At 42.3% G+C, this 22,237-nt stretch overlaps 1 protein-coding gene across 2 annotated transcripts in view; it reads left to right on the top strand.

Moving 5' to 3' along the window:
- ARMH4 (armadillo like helical domain containing 4) overlaps nucleotides 1-22,237 on the top strand; it is a 152,338-nt gene that overhangs the window by 210 nt on the left and 129,891 nt on the right. The window contains exons 1-2 of one of the 2 annotated variants that reach the window (XM_059914308.1): nucleotides 12,320-12,435; nucleotides 20,823-22,215. In XM_059914308.1, the coding sequence (XP_059770291.1) occupies nucleotides 20,880-22,215 (1,336 nt within the window). In that variant the 5' untranslated portion in view covers nucleotides 12,320-12,435; nucleotides 20,823-20,879. Of the gene's footprint in view, nucleotides 1-12,319; nucleotides 12,436-20,822; nucleotides 22,216-22,237 lie in introns of those variants that run through there. The other variant, XM_059914307.1, reaches the window with a different exon arrangement.

Raw genomic sequence — 22,237 nt, 5'->3', positions numbered from 1 at the left:
GTGTCTGCATTGATGAGGGCGCTGCATGTGACAGGCTGTGTGTATGTGGGCGGGGAGCATTCAGGCTGGGGAATGGCACCAGCTGGGAGTAACGCAGGCCAGGGGGATCCCTGCTGGGGCAGGGGTGCAAAACAGGCTGCAGAATGATTCAAGCTGGGGAGGTACATCCTGGGGAGATTCAGGCTTGGGAGGTATAGGCTGAGGGGATACACACTGGGGAGATAGAGGCAGGGCTTGGTTGTGTTAGTTTTCTATGGCTGTGTACCAAATTATCACAAATTTAGTGGCTTAAAGCAACACCCATTTATTAGAGGTCCAGTCATGGTGAGGCTGAGTTCTCCACTCGGGGTATCACAATGTTAAAATCAAGGTGTCGACTGGGCCGTATTCCTTTCTGGAGCTCAGGGGCCTCTTTCAAGCTCGCATGGTTGTTGGAAGAATTCAGTTCCTTGTGGCTGTAAAACAGAGGCCCCCCTATTCTTGCTGGCTGTTGGCGGAGGCCACTCTCAGCAACTGGAAGACACCCATAGATCCTTGCCATCAGGCCCCCTCCACATGCCCTCCCATGCTTCACATCTCTCATTTCTCTGTCTCCAACCTTTAGACTCAGATTTAAGGGGCTCATGTGATTAGATCAGGCCTACCCAGATAATCTCTCTATTTTAAAGTCAACTAATTTGGGACCTTAATTACATTTGCAAAATCCCCTTACAGCAGCACCTAAATTAGAGTTTGATTGAATAACTGGGAGAAGGTGTGTGCATATCAGGGACCAGACATCTTTGGAGCTGTTTTGTTTTTTTTTTTTAATTTATTTATTTATTTTTGGCTGTGTTGGGTCTTCGTTTCTGTGCGAGGGCTTTCTCCAGTTGTGGCAAGCGGGGGGCCACTCTTCATCGCGGTGCGCGGGCCTCTCACTATCGCGGCCTCTCTTGTTGCGGAGCACAGGCTCCAGACGCGCAGGCTCAGTAGTTGTGGCTCACGGGCCTAGTTGCTCCGCGGCATGTGGGATCTTCCCAGACCAGGGCTCGAACCCGTGTCCCCTGCACTGGCAGGCAGACTCTCAACTACTGCGCCACCAGGGAAGCCCTGGAGCTGTTTTATTGATAGAATTCTTCCTTTCACAGGGGGATATAGGCTGGAGGGATATAGTGATACGATACAGTCTGGTGGGGAAAGACGCAAGCTAGGGCACATTCAGGTGGGAGGGGATGCAAGCTGGGAGGGATACAGGCTGGGATGACTACTAGTTGACAGGGGAATATGTTGAGGGTATGTAGGTTGGGAAGGATATAGGCTGGGAGGACAAAAGCTGAGAGACATGCAGGTTGGGGAGTGGTACAAACTGAGGGGGAATATAGGCAAGGGCATGATACAGGGTAAGGGGAGAATACAACCTGGAAAGTGATAGAGGCTGGAGTGGGATGCAGGAAGCAGACTTTGCACAGCACCAATGCAGAGACTGGGTGCCTGAGAAGTAGCTATTCTGAACCTGAGTGCTACGACAGAGGTGTGCCCAGGTATGACGGGGGCCTGAAGAGGGGCATTTAGCCCAGCCTGGGTTATCAGAGACAGCTTCCTGGAGGCGATGCTCCAGTTGAGTCCTGAAGAAGCGTAACATCCTTAGTCAGCTAAAGAAGAAATGTGACACAAGTGTTCAAGTCAGAGGAAAGAACAGGAGCCCAGGCACAGAGGTGTCAACGTATATTATGATGCTTCACTGTAAAGCTAAATCTTTGATTAAGCCATTAAACATGTTTCTCCCACTTTGAAACAGGACCATGCCACTAAAGATAGCCTGTATAGGGGAGGAAGAGCCCTGGGCTACAAATCCAGAGGCGAGGATTCCTGCATGGGCTTTCCCCTGGTATCGGGCAACCTCTTGCAGTTTCAGTGTCTCATTTGATAAATAAGGAATTTGGAGCAGAAATATACCTCCATAACTATAAAGTGTTTTGAGATCCCTAAATAAGGTAAATATACTGAATGTCTGTAATAGGCCAGATACTATTACAGTTCCAACCTATTTTCAGCTGTGTAAGTGATGTAATTGGTTCTAGTTAAGTGCATTTTCATAAAATGCCAAATCATTTTAAATAATAGCATAATCTCAGGAAATTAAAAAACGTTTTCTCCCTATTTAAGAATATTTCTGTTTGGGGAAAAAATTTGTGTTAATGGGAAGCCCCTGGTGGACATAGTCCAAATTCCTTAGTTAAATTTGAGAACTTTATTAATTTGTTTGGTGAAATTCCAAGAAAATGCTACAGAATTATATCAAACCTATCACTCTAAAATCTATACCCAGAAAATTATTCCTTCCACCAAAACGTGAAATTTAAATAGGGGGATATCAACAGGTTTACTTCTTTTTTTTGGCTGCGTTGGACCTTCCTTGCTGCACACGGCCTTTCCCTAGTTGCAGCGAGAGAGGGCTACTCTTTGTTGCAGTGCGTGGGCTTCTCATTGCGGTGGCTTGTCTTTGTTGTGGAGCATGGGCTCTCGGCACGCAGACTTCAGTTGTTGCGGCACGTGGGCTCAGTAGTTGTGGCGCACAGGCTTAGTTGCTCCATGGCATGTGGGATCTTCCCGGACCAGGGCTCGAACCCATGTCCCCTACATTGACAGGCGGATTCTTAACCACTGTGCCACCAGGGAAGTCCCAACAGGTTTACTTCTGCTCTCAGAAAGTTCCTCAAAGAAAAAAAAAATCCATTAGCCATCAACTCAGGACACACCTTCTTTTATACCTAAAAATCAATACTTCATCAAATGGGTCTGCACTCTGTTTCAAACAATGGTATTTATTGAACATGTAATGTGCATTAAGGATAGTGTGCTAAGTACTTTCTACACTATCTCATTTAATCCAGCAATCCTAGGTTAGCAAAACTATTATTATCCTATTTTGAAGCTAAATGCACACTCTTGGTTCCTAAGCAATACTTCTTCTTAGATTCTAGAACACTTGTTTGTTCTTTTATCCTAGAAGGCCAAAAATCCCCAGGCGACCTATGCAGCGAGTTCTGCTTCAGTCTATTACACAGGCAGAACCCACCATTAGGGAGGGCCACTTTGTAACAAAGATGCCACTTGTGGACTATCTAGTCTGGGGAGACGGTCTTTCTCATACTCCCTCTCTAAGGACGTCACTGTTCTGCTTTAACCAGGAAGCTACTCAAAATACCTCGAATGGCATGAGCACGACACTAACCAATCAGAAATGACCTCCGACTGTGCCAGGCATTACCTGTGCCCCACCTTTTACTTTGGGATGACAGGGAGGAGGTGGAGGAGTTGGGGCTGCTGAGGGGAGGGCTTGGAGGAACAGCTTGGGATAATGGCTTCTCACCAACTGATAAGGAAGTACTTCATTATTTTAACAAGCAGTGTGACCGTCCCAGTGTGTATAAAGTTAAACTCCACGATGGCCCAACCCCACTGAGCTTTCCTGAGGAAAGGGCACCTCTCAGGCATATCACTTCCAGTCCTAAACTGTACCTCCTCAGTGTCTGCCCTCAAGGTTACTCTTAAAGAAGGCTAGAATTGGGAAAGCAGCAGCCTAAGAGTCCCCTCTGTATCCCCTAACTCAAGTGCCTTGTTCCTCATTTCTCCAGCCAGAAGTCTACCTCCTGGGCCTGGAGGCAGGAATGGAGAAGGAGGAAGAAGGTGGCAGAGGTCATCGTCTTTGCCTTTGTTTCTTTTTTTTGTGATGGGGAAAATGTTTCCAGCTACTAGTACTTTTATTTCTCCCATATCTTTTTTTTTTTTTTTATCATCTGCTTATGATGCCCTTCCTGCCACATTTCCTCCTCCCACGTAGAGCCAATTGCTGAGATTGTGCCTTGGGCAAAGGAATGGGTCTGTAAAACTCCTCCTGAATGAATAGGGCATTGCATCACCTGGGATTTGGTTCTAGTCCTCGAGGCTGCCTCAAACGCAGCAGTAAACTGGAATTCAAGACTCTGACATAAAAAAGGATCGGGCCAAAGTGCCCAGGCTTGTATCTTTGAAACAAGGAACAATATACGCACTGGAGAAGACAATAAATTTCAAAAGCAGCAGCGTGGAATCTAGGAAACAAGCAGAGAGGTATGATAAAAGAAGACCAGAGAAATAGAATTTACAGGAATAATGAAGTCTGACAGGGAAAAAAAAGAAGTTTTATATTTTTGATGAACTAAGCAGAATATGGTCTGAGTGAAAAGTGCTCATCTATGGAAGATGACTGCTGAGAAAAATGTCATAAAATGAACATTAGCTGGCAATGGTAAGTGCCTTAAAATGCCTTTTACAAAGAGAGAAATGGAAGGAAAACAAAACATGTCACTAGGCCTGAAAACCACTTATAGAAAGCTCCTAAAAGTGAAAAGAGAAAAGAAAAAGCATCACGTGATCATCCCATTTATCTTTACTGGGAATCTTTTGGGGACCAATTTATTTCTTCTTTTGTGGTGATGCCTCACACTTTAGACCAGTACAAAAGTAAATAATTTTTTCTGTGTGCGACATATTTTCAATCACTCTGATTCTGAAGAAAATTTTTTTCCCTTTGGCTATTTTTGTACACCAGTTATGGAGGAATTGCTTTGAACTCATTCTGCAAAATGCATCTTTTATGTCTCCTTTATATAATAGGTCATAACAAAGAATAAATAAAACAAAACCTACTGCTCTGGCTATTTCAAGGGATTTGGGCCTGGATAGAATATGAGTTCTAGATTCAGCTTGAAGCAGTTTTTTCTTTTTTTTAATCTTATTCTCAGGGTATATCTTGTTTTCATGTGCAACTTCTCTTTAAATGAATATGAACTTTACCAATGAAAAGGATTGCAGACTTGTAGTAGGAAGGGGACTTGATATATCAATTGGCCTAGTTCTCTGGTTTCAGACAAGACATATACAGGCATGGAATAACCCTTCCACATGGAATGTAAAAAATAATTATATCCTAAGTCTCAAAGCCACTTACAATGGAATATATCTTCCCAATTTGTATGAGATTAATATATTTCATTCTGAAGCTGGTCAAACTTCCTTTTTGGTTAGTAGTATTTAGTTCATGCTTCATAGTTGTAAAATAATGGGCGTTACCCTGTTTATTTTGGTAATGGGCTTATGGCCATAATTAAATAGTCAACAAATACTTTTTGAATAGCAAGGCACTGCCGTAGGTGTTTGGGGACATGTGAGACTATATAAAACACACTGTCACTGTCTTAATTCAGAGGACTTACAATTTTGGGGGGAGAAGGGAAATGGTTACATAACACATGTACTAACTGTATCAGGACATGGACTTTCCATGTAGGCTCAGATAGTTCCTCTCTGTAGTGGTATCATGAAAGAAGATGATAAAAAATCAGTGCCACTTTTAGAAGCATATGAGGAACTTTTATATTATGTATTATTCATAATGTTGTGTGTATAAACTTTTTCTCTCAGCTAAACTGAAGATCTGTGAGGAAAGTGAAGTCCAATTTAGATAACTTCACATAAACCACATTCTTTTCATAAAACAAAAACCCTTGTTGATTGATTAACCATGGAGCTAAACTCAATGCCAAAATAAATGCATAGCCCACATTAAGTGATGTGCTGCTCATTGCTTAATGACCATGAGACACAGACTCAATTCTGCTGCTTCTTAGACAGTTTAGCCAGAAGAATTAGCCAAAATGTATAAGGGCAAGGAATTTAGCCTGAGGTTGAGTGCTATACTGAAGGAAAGTCTTTTTTTTTTTTTTTCCGCACTGATGTCCATGCCATATTTAAACCTTAGTAAACCAGTGTTCAAAATGTTCAAATTGTTGGTATTATTCTGATTATGAGTCTCAAGAACATCTTCATTGTAATGGTATTGATACCCCCTTCATCATATCCTGTTCTCTGCTTTTGCTGTCAGTGTGCTGCAGATTGATATAATGTATCCTGAGTGTGATATTGATACCCAAATCATATTTTTAAAATGTAAAATAAGCAACATTTGTTGGAAAGCAGATAGTAAACAACAATGTAGTTAGCCATAGTTAATATATTTGGTAGTTTTCCCACACTTAAAACGATCCCGGGCTTCCCTGGTGGCGCAGTGGTTGAGAATCTGCCTGTCAATGCAGGGGACACGGGTTCGAGCCCTGGTCTGGGAAGATCCCACATGCCGCGGAGCAACTAGGCCCGTGAGCCACAATTACTGAGCCTGCGCGTCTGGAGCCTGTGCTCCGCAACGAGAGAGGCCGCGATAGTGAGAGGCCCGCGCACCGCGATGAAGAGTGGCCCCCGCTTGCCACAACTGGAGAAAGCCCTCGCACAGAAACGAAGACCCAACACAGCCAAAAATAAATAAATAAATAAATTTATTAAAAAAAAAAAAAGACTCCCTGTTTCATTAAAAAAAAAAAAAACTATCCCTGTAATTTCCTTGTTGAGTGAGCTAACCGTGTTTCGCCAGAAACCCCCAACCCAGCCAGCATAAAATTCATCCTTTTTAAGAAACCTAGAACAAAAGGGAATATATAACCTCTTTCACTAATCTATTCCCATCTCTAAGAACTTTCTCTGGCAAGAGTGGTTCCTTGGACCTGAGCTTTGCCGTTCCTGGTAATGCCATTTTCTTTAATTCTGTCCTTGGTAGAGGCAGAAAGGAGTAAATTTTTCTTTTCAACGTAGGCAGTAGGTATATACACCATATGTCAATAATAAATATCTCATGCTTATTATTTAATATTAGGAATCTATTAACGTCATCGATTTATTTACCATTAGGCATGTAAAAAAAGAGACACGGACGGAGCTAAACTCTTTTGTCTGACATTGTAAAAGGCAATTCATATCTTTTCTAGAGTTATAGATGCCATTTTTTTTTAAAGATTTATTTATTGATTGATTGATTGATTGCTATGTTGGGTCTTCGTTTCTGTGCTAGGACTTTCTCTAGTTGCGGCGAGCGGGGGCCACTCTTCATCGCGGTGCGCGGGCCTCTCACTGTCGCGGCCTCTCTTGTTGCAGCGCACAGGCTCCAGACGCGCAGGCTCAGTAATTGTGGCTCACGGGCCCAGCTGCTCCGCGGCATGTGGGATCTTCCCTGACCAGGGCTCGAACCCGTGTCCCCTGCATTGGCAGGCAGATTCTCAACCACTGCGCCACCAGGGAAGCCCATAGACGCCATTTTGAATAGAGTTATTCATGATGACCAATTCATTTAGGATTAAAGGGTATACTCCACAGGGAACATTAGACCTTTGATGTTCAAATCTCTTAAATTTTTTTTTTTACCAACAGTCTCACAGGACATGATTTATGGCTGAAAAAGAGAGAGAGACAGAGACAGCGAGACAAGATTTCTTTTTTGTAAATGTTTTCAGCCTTGACTTTATCTAAAAAGTTTCTTTTCAAATGGCTGTACTGTTAGAAATTTTCTTTTTGTACCTGCATCAGTAGCTCTTTACTCTCTTATCCTGCTTTGTCAAGGCAACAGACAAAATTCCACTTGTTAGAACAGAATCAGAGAGTTCAAGGCCTAAAGAAACCTGACACTTAATATGGGAATATAGAAAATAACAGATTTTAAAAAGAAGGGACTATAAAGCATATAATATTCTGCTTCCACAATTATAGTAGGTTTCTTGGGGGAAAGAAGAGAAGCAAGAAGATTCATCCGGGTGTTTGCATAATAAGAGTTAAATAATAAAGGTAGGTAAATATTGTGGCCTTTGTGTTGACAGTTAAAAGCAACTACAGTGTATAAAAATTTGCTGTTCCAGAAACAGACTGACAGACGTAGAAAACAAACTTATGTTTACCAAAGGGGAAAGGGGGTGGGAGAAGGATAAATTAGGAGTCTGGGATTAGCAGATACAAACTACTATATATAAAATAGATAAACAACAAGGTCCTACTGTATAGCACAGGGAACTATGTTCCTTATCTTGTGATAAACCATAATGGAAAAGAATATGAGTATATATATGTAAAACTGAATCACTTTGCTGTACACCAGAAACTTGCGCAACATTGTAAATCAACTATACTTCAAAAAAAATTCTGCTGTTCCAAAAGTTTGCTTAAAGAAAACCATTTTATTATTGGATTTATTCTACCTACTTGTCTTCCCAGTAAATGGCATACTAAAGACATAATTTAGTATAAGGTAAAAATCTAAGCTCATTAGTACTGAAATAAGTCCTGTCAAGTTGGTTTTTAAAAAATTAATTAATTAATTAATATTTATTTATTTTTGGCTGTGTTGGGTCTTCGTTGCTGCGTGCGGGCTTTCTCTAGTTGCGACGAGCCGTGTGCAGGCTTCTCATTGTGGTGGCTTCTCTTGTTGCAGAGCACGGGCTCCAGGCGCGCAGGCTTCAGTAGTTGTGGCACGTGGGCTCAGTAGTTGTGGCTCACGGGCTTAGTTGCTCCGCAGCATGTGGGATATTCCCGGACCAGGGCTCGAACCCGTGTCCCTTGCATTGGCAGGCGGATTCTTAACCACTGCGCCATCAGGGAAGTTCCCTCTTTGAGGGTTTTGAATGCAATGAAAACATGTATCAGAATTTAAACAGCTTATTCTAACATCATTACCATTATTTACTACATCATCATCACCACAACCATCAAATATTTATTGAATACCCAGAGTGAGTAGAGTATACTTAGCAATACTGTTTTATACTGAAGTCTACTTCTAGGAATTTCAACTTAAAAAATTAAAAGCAAACAGAAAGTCCTCAACAGAGAAGTAGAGTCAGGGAGCACCTGGGCAGAGAATATTGGGAGATGCTGCAAAGCTCGTATTCATAAACTTTTAGGAAGGCCAGGAAAATAAGACAGTCTTCTGTAGTGAGAACCAAAATATCCAATATGCAAATGACCACTACTTTAGCAGCTCCTGTCCTTCTTCCATGGATGGACCTCTTTGTTGGGTGCCTTGGGAGCTTATAAGAACAACAAAATCCAAGGAAGGAGTTTTAAAGTGTTCAAAAATAAAGGGAGGGAAAATCACTGAAAGAAAGGAACTTTCAGAAAGTTGAGGGAAATGTTTTGAGGAGATTCCAGGGAAACTCAGCCTTCCAAGAAGAATTTTTTCTCGTGTGCCTCTTTCACTTCATTTTGTTCTATTGCCTCACATGCTTGTTGCTGGTATAGTTTCAAACGAAAACAAAACAAAACAAACAAACAAAAAACATCCTCAGGAAACAGCGGTGCAGAGTCTGGGGAAGTCTTGCCAGCTGGTTTTCAAGAGTCCTTAATGTGAGCCCTTAAGTGGTACTTACCTTGGTGATGTTACCTTGGTTGCAAACAGACACACACAATCCAGCTCACATACAGATAGATTACTTGGTACTTGGTAAAGAAAGTTAGTTGATGTACTGTAGAGCATTTCTACCCAATTTAGTGATAGCCTTACCAAGGACACCACAATGCTCAGGTCCTCATTACCAAGACTCTCTCTTCTGAGTGGTATTTGCAGGGATGTTGTCCACTCCTGGCTCTTTGGCTGGTTATCCAGTTCTTCATGTGACCAAAACGTTTCAGACAAAAAGGTTTTTACCAACCAGGACCAGGTAATGACCTAATACTGCAAAGGTTATCAGATAAAATACAGTCAAATTCGAATTTCGGATAAACAATAATTTTTAGCATAAGAATGTCCCAAATACTGAATGGAAATTCTCTATTTTAATTTACTAAATCTGGCAACCCCAAAACTGCCTTCCTGAGCTTCCTTCCTTGTTACATTGATTGGAGTTTTGGGTGTTCCCAAATTCTCTTAATGTACACATACAATTTCTTGCTTTACCCATAAAAGGCTAATAACATTCATAGTGTGTGGATTTACTGATTAGAGTGTAACTTTTCCTGATTTATAGTTTGTGTGTATGCTGTGGTGGAAGAATGGATCTTATTATCACTGCCACATACCAACAGCAGCTGTTGAGATAAATTGCATTCATCAGAGTTGTTTAAAGCAATACAAACAATTTAAAGCAATACAAACCACTGGGGGAAGGATAAAGGACTAGTATAAATGAGTTCCAATAAGATCACTTTAACTGCAAGCTGAAATAATTTGTATCAAGGAAAAGGGAAATAGGAATTCTACTATGGGAGAAAGGTAATTTTGGAGAATGGAAAACTTTGAGAATAAGGCAGTCTGGGAAGTGGAGTTCTATAGTTGGGACTTAAGAGTATTACGGTCTCTAAGAAAAACACTAGGATGTTTGAGAGAGATGCAGAATGGGAGCCAGGAAGATGTCAAAGAAACTGAATATTTCAAGTTTGTGTGCAGGGCTGGCTCTAGATGCATGGAGAGCTGGAATCCCTTTCTCCTGCTGGCTTCTCCTATTCTGCCTGGTCCTTTGGTCCACCTGATTGATTTTGTTGTTTTTATTAGTACTATTATTTAACTGCATTGGGGTCAAATAGAATCAATTTTGCAGTCGAGCTGGGAATCTCACTATACTATATAACATTATTTTTATGAGATACGGTCTGAATTTCAAACAACTGACATGAAAATAAAATGTTTTTTTTTCATATAAGAAATCTCACCTTTAATTCTGATCAAGCTTAAAGTGGCACCTACATAAGTGAACATGCTTCTGAGTGAAAATCCAATAGCTGCTAGCCCATTTTTCTTAAACAATGTTTTCTAAACAATCCACCAGGCCATCAATAACCAAAAGCCCAAATCCTGGATGTATATATTGCTATATTCATTATATAGAATATTTACTATCTTTCAATGTGAACCCACACCCACACACACCTTCTTGTTGTTTAACAAAAGTCATGTCTCATGGCCAGAAAACGTTATTACATTTTACATCTTTCACTTGCAGTGGCCTTAAGAAGTAGATGGGAAGCTTCAGACTTCTGAACCCCCGGGTCCACGTCCCTGCCTTCCCAGGCACGAGGGCAACTCCTGGGACTCATCACAAGGCCCCTCCAGCCCTGGCCCAGCTGGAGTGTGGGCAGCGGAGGTAAGGAGGGTGGAGGAGGCTCTGCAGCTCCCTGTGCAAAGGGAACAGCCAGCGGGGCTGAGGGACTCCAGGCTCTGCACTGAACCACAAGCGCTGGCCTCCCAGCCCCCGGGGAGGGGGGCACAGAAGCAGCAGAAGCAGAAAATAAAATGTTGAAACACATCTTGGTTCGGCTGGATGTGTGGCTTATCCATCGGGTGGGTCTTGAATCCATGTAGAAGGCCTGGTCACAGTACAGTGTATTATATTGTATTACACTGAATACACATCAAAAACAGATCTTACAGATTCAGTTCAATCACATGCATTTGACACCTATTTGACTACCTTTCTGGAAATACAAACATAATATATTTTAAAGAGAGGTGGAGTAGGAAAGATAGTGCATAGTTGTGCATTGTGTTAGATGTGGAGGTCCAAGGTGAACAAGACTTTGCTCTGACTTCAAGATGTTTACAAATAGCTACAAAGCGGACTAAGCTATTATAAAGAAGGGAGTTAATAAGTACAAGAGATGATGTATGTGGAAAGTGCATTGCAAATGTAAAGTGCTGTGGGGTTCTTCTAGAATGGGCCTTTAGATTCTATCCAAAATTAGGAGGATCAGATAAAGGAAATTGAGTCCTTGAGAGACTCAAGAACGAAGGTCATGAATTCCCGGTGGCCACCTTAGCCATAAAACCTTGGGCAACTTGCACAGCCTTCAACCTCAACTTCCTCCTTTGTTAAATTGAGCGGATTACCAATATCTATATTTGAGGGTTGTTGAGTAGATTAAAAGCAGGTAATGAGTGAAGCACCTAGCGTTGTGCCCGGCAGGAGTAAGGGCTCAAGAAACAGTCCTTCTTATTACTCCTTATTTTCGACTTCTTCGCTGATTGAGAAGGGAACACTTTGTGTAGGGCTACTTTACCGGGTCCTACTTAGGGGCACGGCTGAGGGCTAAGCCGTACAGTTTTCACAAGGAACAACCGGCGGCCTCCAACTTAACGCCCCTCGCCCCAGTCACGGACCAGAGAAATTAGGGCTCTTCTGGAGAAAACGGTGCCCTGGTCTCTTCTCTGTAGGCACTAAGGGAGAGCTGCCGCAGAAGCCCAGGTTTCGAAGCGGGGCAGGAGGGCAGGGAGGCTCCGAAAGGGTCGCGGGAGCCCGGACGCTGGGAGGACCCGCGCGGCCCCGCGCCTCGTCCCCATCGCGGGAGCGGAGGCGGGGAAGTGGGCGCTGAGGGGCGCGGGGCGACGGCCCTCTTGTCCATGCTCGCCGAGCCGGGGCGGGCACATCTTCCCGCCGCCCAATCCCCAGCCTTAGCCGCGGCCTCATGAATAAGCAACAAAGCGAAGCGCCCTCCCCCTGGCGTCCCAGACCGCGGAGGGAGCCGCCACCGCTGCAGGGGCCGCCGCGGGGATGCCGAACGCGGGCACCACAGCTCTCCTCTGCGCGCTGCGCGGCTGAAGGCGCACAGGTGAGGACGGGCCAGGCTTCTGCCACTCGAGCGACCGCGGCTGCAGACAGTGCGCCCGGGCAGAGACGGAGCCGGAGCCCCTGGTGGCTCGGGGCCGCCCCGGGGGATGTGCAGCCCGGGGAGCGCGGCAGCCCGGGGCGCGCCAGGTGTGCGCCCTGCGCCCCCGCCGGAACGCGGTGCCCCGGCGCGGGGGGCTCGGGGGCAGCTCCGGGAGCGTGGGGCGAGGCGCGCAGGCCTCGGAGGACTGGCCTCTCTCCTCGCTCCAGCCCAGCCTCACGGCTCCACACCAGCGAGCGGGCCTTTGTGCTGGCGGAGCTTGCAGGGCTGGCTGCTTTTGTGTGGGCTTTTCTTTCTTCTCTCCCTCCCCTCTCAGTCTCACAGCGGTGGTAGAGAAGTTCCCGAAGACTAAGATTTGCTCCTTTCAAAGCATCGATTGCAATGACCCCGATGCCAGTCAGTGCGAGCAGCCGAGGAGCTAATGGGGGCTGTGGTGGCCACCGAAATGTGTTGTGTTACTTTGCAGAAAACAAACAGTTGAGTGTTTAGCGCAAGGATGTCACGGAACCTCCTTGCTCAGACCCTGACCGGTCCCCCACGACACGGCAGGAGCATGCTCCTTGGAAAGGTCACTTAATTGGAAAGAGGGCCTGCGGGTTAGACTCCAGAATGGTTGCAAGGTGATACCTGGAGGTGCCCAGATGTCGCATGTGCGTCCTGGTCACTGACAGAACCCGACCTGTGTACATTCCCAACATGCAGAGCCTGGCTGGCGAAAAATCGGCCGGGCGCACAAAATATAGGACCTTCAAGAGTTTGGAGTTCTCAAAGATAAGAAATCTTTGCCTTCCCAAGCTGATGCCGAGGATCTGCCAGGCTCTTGGCACCTCATTTCAGTGTAGAGCTGCTGTGGAGGAGAGGAGAGAGGCTGCTTTAAAGAGTCTGCTTTCTTTCTATGGAAGTTTTAGTTTGAAACTTAAGGGGAAGAGGGAGTGGCTCCCAAAACCATCCATAGAACTCTGAAGGATTTTTTTTCCTTAGGGAGCAAAATGTGTGGCCAGAATTTGCATTTCTCCCCTCCTTTTTGTGAATTTCCTTCATCACAAGTGATGCTGTTGGGCTCCAAGGAGTGTTGTTTAAACACCTACAGAGTCAGTCACTGACCCACTTTCTGCTCACTTGCAGGCAGAATCCCACTGTAGCATCTACTGAAAGAAACTCAAAAGTGGGTGAAATTTCACAGTATCAGAACACGGACACACAGTAGATTTAAGGGTAGCCTGACTTACTCTTATGAATAAGGTAGAGTTGTTACATTTGTCATATTATGAATCAAGCACTTATGAAGCAGACTTGATATTGGTTGTCTTTATTCACAAAACTCCCAAGACTCAGCAAGTCTAAGGTAGCTACAGCAACAGAGCCAATTAGGGAGATGTGGATGTCTTTGTTTTCATGGGAGGCTTCTTAACATTATATTCAGCATTTCCTGCTAGACCTTTCAATATCATAATTTGGTTTTATGGAAATGGTTTGATGCTAAATATAAGTATAGGATCAAAATGCGGACGAAGGGCTCACCTGCTATGGAAAATTTCTACTCGTCCACTAAAGTTGTATTTCACTTTTTATTCAGCAGGTGTTTGCCTGAAAACTTGTGTAACGAATTGTATTTTTGTTCATTGAATTTGTTTATTCTCACATAGGGAAGCTGGCTATTCAGAGAGAACCTGAGTTTAATCTCTGTAAAATGAAAGCTCACTCTCTAATTAAGATGTGTAGTCAGTCCTGTTTTTTCATATTGTGTTTACTTGGTGTTTATAAGAAAAGTATCTGAATCAAGTTTCAGCTTGAAATGTTAGAGATTATGCTTATTCCGTGAAATGTCTACCTGGGGTTTACTTTCTCCTTAAATGCCAGCTAGTTTTAGAGATTTTGTCAAGCAAATGAGGTTTGTGAACTACAGAGAACAGAAATGAAGTGTCCCATTGGGTCATTGAAAAGAACTGTATGATGGATGGACAGGAGCTTGTTGACCAAGATTGATTAGGATGGAATTCTGCAAACATCAGACAATTCCCAGGTCATTTGGTCTACATGAAAAGCTGAAAGGGGAAGCTCCATGGAAATAGCTTAGGAGAAAAAGGATGTTATGGATGTTTCAGACTGCTCATATTTCTGTATTTTGAGGGGAATGAATGGCAGTACCACAATAATATGTCTTAAATTGTATGATGCTTAAACATTTTTTTCTTCAAATCATTTTTATGTCTATTTTCACTTTTGTTGGTCTTTCACCTTTGAAGAAAACAGAATGAGCATTATTATCTCCATTTTGCAAAGAAGAAACTGAGTTTCAGTGATTTGCGCAAGGTAGAGTTGGAACTCGAAGCCAGCTTTAAAGCTTCAAGTCCAGCTTCTTTTACCAGGGATAGGATTATCCACTGGGAGTGATAAACACAGATATCTTCATTTGTCTCCATCACTAAATTGTAGAGAATAAAGCTTGTGGGCTTGATACGTAGAATTTAGTTGTGGTCTGCAGGAATGGTAAAGCCCTTTGCTGGCAGTTGCCAGAGTAATCGTCTTGACCCCAGCCTACTTATCGTCTTCCTGTCAGCACGATGCCACTTTTCTCCTGAGGGACTATGATTTTTCTTTGTGGTTACTCTATTCTCCCTCCTTCCACTGTGGTTGAACATGCTACTGAGAGGATCATCTGTCATTCCAGCCACTTAATTTATAGTGAAGGATGACTGAGATCAGTCATCTTAAAGCCAATATATCAGGCCAAGTAACAGTAGTCAATAGCAGTGAATAGTAGTGAATCACAAATGGGGTACCTTAATGCTGTGTGCCACAGCTGGGTTAATAGGGTCAGAGTCTTGCTAAGCTCTGCTTCAGACAAATGAAATAGGCTTGGCAATGAGAGCCTTAAGGATTAAAAAAAGAAAAGGTAAGACAATGGCGAAATTATCATTGAGGATCAGGAAAAACACAAAATGGAAAGATTATTAAGACACAAACAAAGAAGACAAAGAGTTTTCTTTTCCCATTATCAATTAAAGAATTACTAACTGGATTTTGAAAGGTGAAGGGGAATTGGGAAGCAAGTTAACCTGAAGCTCTGAAACTTGTCCCTTGTTCCTGGTGACCTCTCTCTCTCTCTCTTTTTTTTTTTTTAAATGAAATACACTCTGAAAACTTAAAATATAACAGAAATGAGAATACAGAAATTATTACTATTATTAAAATCACACACTGGATAAGTAGCCAAAATTGACTAGGTGATGAACAAAACGTACAGTTAAACATGGATAGACCGTGAAATGTCATTGAACATCGTATAGTATAAAATAGAGATTCTGAACATTCTTTTTCACATTTTTAAATGGTTATTTATATTCACTTTACACCACTGAATATTTATCGAACACCTCTCCTATGTGTCTACCATTATTAGCAATTATATGGTAAAGGAAGCTGAAAGACTAGTGTTTGCATGCAAAAAACATATTTTATTTGAGGTGGTAAGGCTTACAGACATGACGATTTGCGCTGGAGAAGCTAGGAGAAGGGTGGGAAGAGAACGGGCCAGGCAGTTTTGTGACAGCAGTTAGTAAACAGGACGTGACCTGTGGGACCAGGGTTTGGGTATCTGGGGTAGGGAAGAAGGAGGGAGCATTCTGGCTAGTGTAATGGCATGAGCAAAACTTGGGAAGCTGAAATGAGTAAGGCACGTAAGAGGGCAATATACCCAACTGGCGATGGTGTTTGTACCGGGCACTGGTGGTGTGGGGTTGCATTATAGATGTGGAGTTTGGCAATTGTATGTTTGGGGTCATTAGATGATGTGTTTTGGGAAGGCAGAGGGTTGCAGTGGCAAAGGCAGGAAACTTGATGTCCGACAGACACGATCACACAGGCAAGTTAATTAACCTCTGTGAGATGGTAGTTTTCTCACCAAAAAAAAAAAGAAAAAAAAAAAAAGGAAAGGATAATGGTAGTACCTATCTCATTAGGTTGTTGTAAAGGATTAAATAACATAATTTACATAAGACACTTAAAACACGTGGCATCCCCTGAATGGTAGCCATTTTTGATTGATTATTGTCATTTTTTTTCTTAAGAGTAAACCATCTGGACCGTATAAAATGGATTGGAGAGGAGAGAGTCTGATCAAGATCATCAGTTAGAGGCAGTTAAAATAATGACAATCCAGTGTCCCCAAGAAGGGACAATTCCAAGAGATATTATGAGGGAAGGATCCACAGAAGTTGTGAATCTGGAATATATAGGAGAGAAGAGTTCAAGATGACACCACAGTTTACATGAAGATGGTGTGTTTGAAGTGGCATCCAAGTAACATCCAGTAGACAAAGAAAATCTAAGGCAGCTTTCTTCCCAAAGCTCCACATCAGCTATTTATGGTATTTGTGTTTATCCCCCCAAAAGGAAAATATCAGGCAGATTGTCACTAGTTTTTTGGCATACTCTACAGGCCTCCTGTGTCTTGAGTACCCTTAGGGCAATGCTCATGTTCCTTATATATTATACATGAAACTCAACTTGCTTTGAAAAAAGCAGCTTTGTCACTGATGAGAAGTGATTGAACACACTGTTTCCCTTTTGTGTCTGCATTTTGGTAACACACTGAACAAGGGCAGCATACATTTTAGTTGGAAAAATATTGACCAAGTGTTTGAAAAAAACCTGATTATTAAGTCTAACAAGACGGCTAAGGCTGTATTTTTTTATGTTGCCTTTCATTTGTCTTTGAAACTTGAATATGCCTAGACTTGACAAAGAAACAGATTCTGGACTGTATCTATTTAAGATTGTCGAAGATAAGGCTTGACAGAACAGCTTATCTGCTCACTGGTGGCAGAAAGGCAGTAAATTGTTCAGAGGACTGCCAAGCCATTAGGATACCTTGATAGCGAATGACATAGTGCTTTGACTTGCTCAGAAAGAGATGCTTTTTAAGCTATTAGAAGCGAATGTCCACTATCAGTTAGCAACTGGGTGAGAGTTCATTTATCTGAATTAATTTGCACTGACGGATATAGTGAAAAGAAAGGAGCCTCCAAAGTCACAGTGTAAAGGAGAAGTTAGAGAAATGTTTTGTTTGTTAAATATTCTGATATTTGAGTTAATTTAAGATAATTAAGACCCAATTTCTAATAAGCAATGAAATCTCCCCTCCCTCCCCCTCCAGCAAAGCAGGGCTGTAGACATCAGCCAGTATTTACTAAACATTTCCTCTGTGCCAGGCACTTTGTCAGGGACAGGAGACAATGTTGAGGAAAAAAGGAAAGGCCTAGAGCCTTCAAAATGTGATTGCAGATGGTTATTGAGGCTAAAATATTGTCATTGAATTGACAAGTGTCAGTCTTTCCTTATTTATTCTCTAACATCATGCAACTCCCAGCGAAGGACACCAAACTCACGGGAGTGGCTATGTGAACCTGCGCTGTGCTTGGAAAGACAGAGAAAGACCTGGAACTTGAAGGTCATCTACCAGTTTATCTGAGTTGCAGATGTGTTCCCTGCTGCCGTTCCTACAGGCTGTCTTTTCTGCTTCTTTTAAAGTTCAGGCGTCGCTTTGAATAGTGGGGAGAAGGAGCATATGGCTGGAATATGCAGACATAGAATAGGCTTGCAATTCACCCCACTTTTTCTGTCGTAATTGGATTTAGAAAGCAGGTGGCTGACACTTAATTCCAGAAGGGAAGTCTTTTAGAGCAATGGCAGAATTCCCTTCACCCCCAAATTCTAAAGCTCAAGATGTAGATGAAAATGAAACCTTGAAGGAAAAATCTGTTTTGGAAAGGCAGTAGAGGCTATATTACATCTTTATTGTTTGTCCCCACTACCCTCCAAATCTGATTTGTTCATAAAATTCTCCTCTCAGCTCACATGACTCCAGAACATATAAATAAAATGTGAGGCATTCGTGCAATCATTTGGGTGCCTTGATGGCAAAATTGTGGGAAAATTGTGGGAAAATGAAAACATTTGTATTTTTATTTTGTGTTCTATAGATAAAATATGAAAATGGAATCATGGAGATAGAAAGGAGTTCAAAGATTATTTTGTTTAACTCCTCATTCTGTCAAAGGAGAAACTGCGGCTGTTTGTCCAGTATCACATAGCATGTTTTAACAACAATAAAGCTAGGATTCATTTTTCTCATGCCTGTCTATGCCCCTCTAAACTCTACTGCCACTCATGATGGCCTGTTTTTTTCAGGTTTTTATCCAGAAGCGTGGGGTCATGGAAACTCAACTTTTAGGCCACACCCTCCATCTCCTGGGGTGTTTAGTAAGATTTCACTGAATGGGAGAAATATTTGTATAGGAAAGGGTAGATCTCTGAACAGATCAGAAATGAACCAGAGAGTTCTATAGCTTTTATGTATCTTTGACTATATAGTTTATAGTTCAGCTTGTATTTTCAGAAATCAAAGGTGTAGTTTCATCAACTGTGAGCACTCTTGCTTTACAGCTATCATATGTTTTTGTTTTAAGGAAGGAAAATAGAGGTAGCAGGCCAAATACTGCTACTAATTCTGTTACCTGGGTATGAACTGGGATGCTTTATGGCTCATCCAAAGTATGGGGATAACTAATGTCCAGAATGTGCACATGCTATTCCCTCTTTTTCAAATATCTTTCTCATATTCTCTCCTTTTAAAATAATGCTAGCTACCTGTATGTAATTTAATATTTAAATACAATTGCTTCAACCTCTCATCCTACATGTGAGGAAATTTAGCACTGCTTTCACCATCTCTGAGGATTCTTGGGTGGGGTGGCTTACATTTCTCCTAGTCATCTCTGGCTTCAGTTTTCTTCTGCTTCTAAATTTATGATCCCTGATATGCTGTTCCTTTTCTGCACATGGCGTCTCATGACATCTTCCCATTCCTGTATTCTCCCAAAGAACTGTGGATTCAGGATTCCTGTGTAAAAAATTACCCCCGACTTGGTGGCAATAAATATTTATTATTTCATCCCATGTCTGTGTATTAGGAATTTGGGAGTAGCTTAGCTGGGTTGTTCTGACTCAAGGTCTCTCAAGAAGTTGCAGTCAAGATAGCAGCTGGGGTTGCAGTCATCTGAAGGCCTGACTGGGGCTGGAGGAGCTGCTTCCAAGATAATTCAATCATGTGGTGCTGGTAGTTGAGCAAGATGCCTCAGCTCCGAATTCATGGATTCCTCTTTCCTCATGTAGAAAAATTCAACCTTCTTTTTCTCTTCAGCTGTCTACATTATGCCCTGAGCATGTGACCTTTTCTCTATCTCAAAAGGACCTGTAAGACTGAATGGGGTAACATGTGGAAGCTTCAGACTCCTTAAGGGGAGAAGACCCTATGAAAATGTCAGTTTTTGTATTTGATGTGTGCACATCACATGCTTAACCCAGATAGGTTAATGATCAGACATGGAAGAAAGGAAAAGTATAACTTTTATAAAGATAAGGTCTTTATATTTAGATTTAGAATTTTCATTCCTAGGTTTAATTTTCTAGAAAACCCGCAGTATCTAAGAACTTTCTGATGATGGGATAGATAAGACCTAAAACCCTTAAGTTTGGGGGGAAATTAGCAGTTTTAATATAAGTTTAGTTGTCATGAGAGTGTGAGCAGTTTGTAAAAAAATACAATAAATCTTAATCTTACAATAATGTGCATTCAGTAAAGACTGCTAACTTAAAATGTGTTTTGGTTCTCTTAAAAAAGTTTTTTTCAAAAAACGCACTTGTTTACATTGTTTAACGATTTTACCTTTTCTAATCTTTTTTTTGAGACATGAGGGTTTTGCCTATAATTTTTATAGTTGTTGCAGAGAAAACAATTTAAGTATTTTAAAGATAAATTTTAATTGAAAGTCATTTATATACTTTAAAAACTCTTGAATGAAACTGGTATTCAGTATTTTATGATGATATTTAATAAGTTTTGAAACATACTTAAAAGGTTCTGTGAAAGTAATATAAGTAAATGTTAAGATTTACTTTTTATTTCCTGGATGTGTTGCTATTTCTGTAGTCATTTGACTTCATGGTTAATAGAAGAATTGGGGAGAATATTACAAATGTGACTTCAAGGGTAGTTTATTTCAAGTAGGTATTTAAAAAACAACGAACTTAGGAACTATGTGTACCCTTTGCTAGAGAGCTTCAAGTTAAATCAGCTGAAAATTCAGCAGGGAAAAATGAACTGGGTTATCCACGTCTCAAAGGTACAAAGAAATAGAACATTCCTCTTCTATGTACTGTCTCTGAGCTGGGAGTCAAGGAGATTATTTTACTTCTGGTTTAATTTAAAGGGGCTTATTTACAACATATATTTATATGACAGTTTGATATGCTTTATTTTTCTGCAGGACTCAATTACTGGAATTGTCAGCTCTACCAATTTATGTGCACGTTTTTCTTCCACTATGAGCAGACTAGTTGTATTGCACATTTGTCTGGCTTTCTGTAGCCTTCTACTTCTCAGCTTTGCCACACAATGTCTAGCCTTCCCCAACGTGGAAAGAAGGGAGATAGCACCTGTTCATGAAGATAAAGGGCAGTCTGAGAGGCTGAACATAGATGACCTAGAAAATAACTCCATTACTTCAAAGTACATTCTGGTCTCTGAAGAACCAATGATAGTGTTAGCAGGACCATCAACAATGTCATTAAATAAAGTATTCCCTAGTAACAAAGAAGCCCCTCCTATAGGAGCTGGGCTCACGCAGCCTGATAGCCCTGGCATGTACCCTGCTACTGAGCCAGTGATCTCAGCAGGGGAAGAGGTGTTTGGTTCCAGCCAGCCAGAGAGAATGCCTCCCGAAAGCCGACTTTCCAAGGCCATGTTAACCAACCCTATCACTCCAACTGCTTCTTTGAATATTGATGACAAGGAGGAACCCTCCCGTAGTACCATCATTCAGCCCATTGTGGAAGGGACCACCGAAGCAACACAAGGTTTTCTGCACTACGTGGATGATCAATTGTTTGCAACTGAAAATCAGGCAGGAGTTAGTCTGGGACATTCACCTTTATCCTATGTGAATGCTAAAGAGTTGCTAACCACCCGTCCGAGGACTGAGAAATTTGAAGCAGACCCAGAGCATAAGACAACTTCTTTTCCTGGTGCTGAGCCCACAGCAGGCGCTGAGCGTTCCCAGATGACAGCTGATAATACCCAGGCTGCTGCCACCGAGCACTGGCTCGCAACCTCCGAGTCCACCCTGAGTGTTGAGCCAGAAACCGACAGCCTGCTGGGAGCCCCAGAAGTCACAGTGAGTGTCAGCACAGCTGTTCCAGCTGTCTCTGTCGTAAGTGTTGAGTGGGATGACACCAAATTAGAGAGTGTAAGCCAGATAAAGACCCCAAAGCTTGGAGACAATACAGAGACTCAGGTGAGCATGGAAACGTCTCAGACAACCCAAGCAACCAGTGATGGTATGGAAGGCGTGGAAGGGGGCGAAACTTTGACAGAGGCTGCAGATGTGGCTCTGAGGCTGCCTGAAGGGGAAGCACACAGGGGAACAGCCCTGCTAATAGCACGTGGAGATGAGAGATCATCTGCCTTCACCGATCAAAGTTCCTTTACTCCCACAAGTCCAGTGGAAGGTATGAAAGTCTCTGTGGAAAACCTGGTCCAAAATACTGCAGACTTCATGGAATCCGCCAAGGAGAACAATGCCAGGCTGTTCTTAGAGACAACTGTTTCCATCTCAGAATATGAGTCTGAGGCATATCAGCCATTGGGAAATACATTTAAAGGTAAAAGAAAGAAAGAAAAATA

This window comes from Balaenoptera ricei, chromosome 2, assembly GCF_028023285.1.
Source record: "Balaenoptera ricei isolate mBalRic1 chromosome 2, mBalRic1.hap2, whole genome shotgun sequence".
Lineage (NCBI taxonomy): Eukaryota > Metazoa > Chordata > Mammalia > Artiodactyla > Balaenopteridae > Balaenoptera > Balaenoptera ricei.
This window is presented reverse-complemented; position numbering and strand designations above follow the sequence as displayed.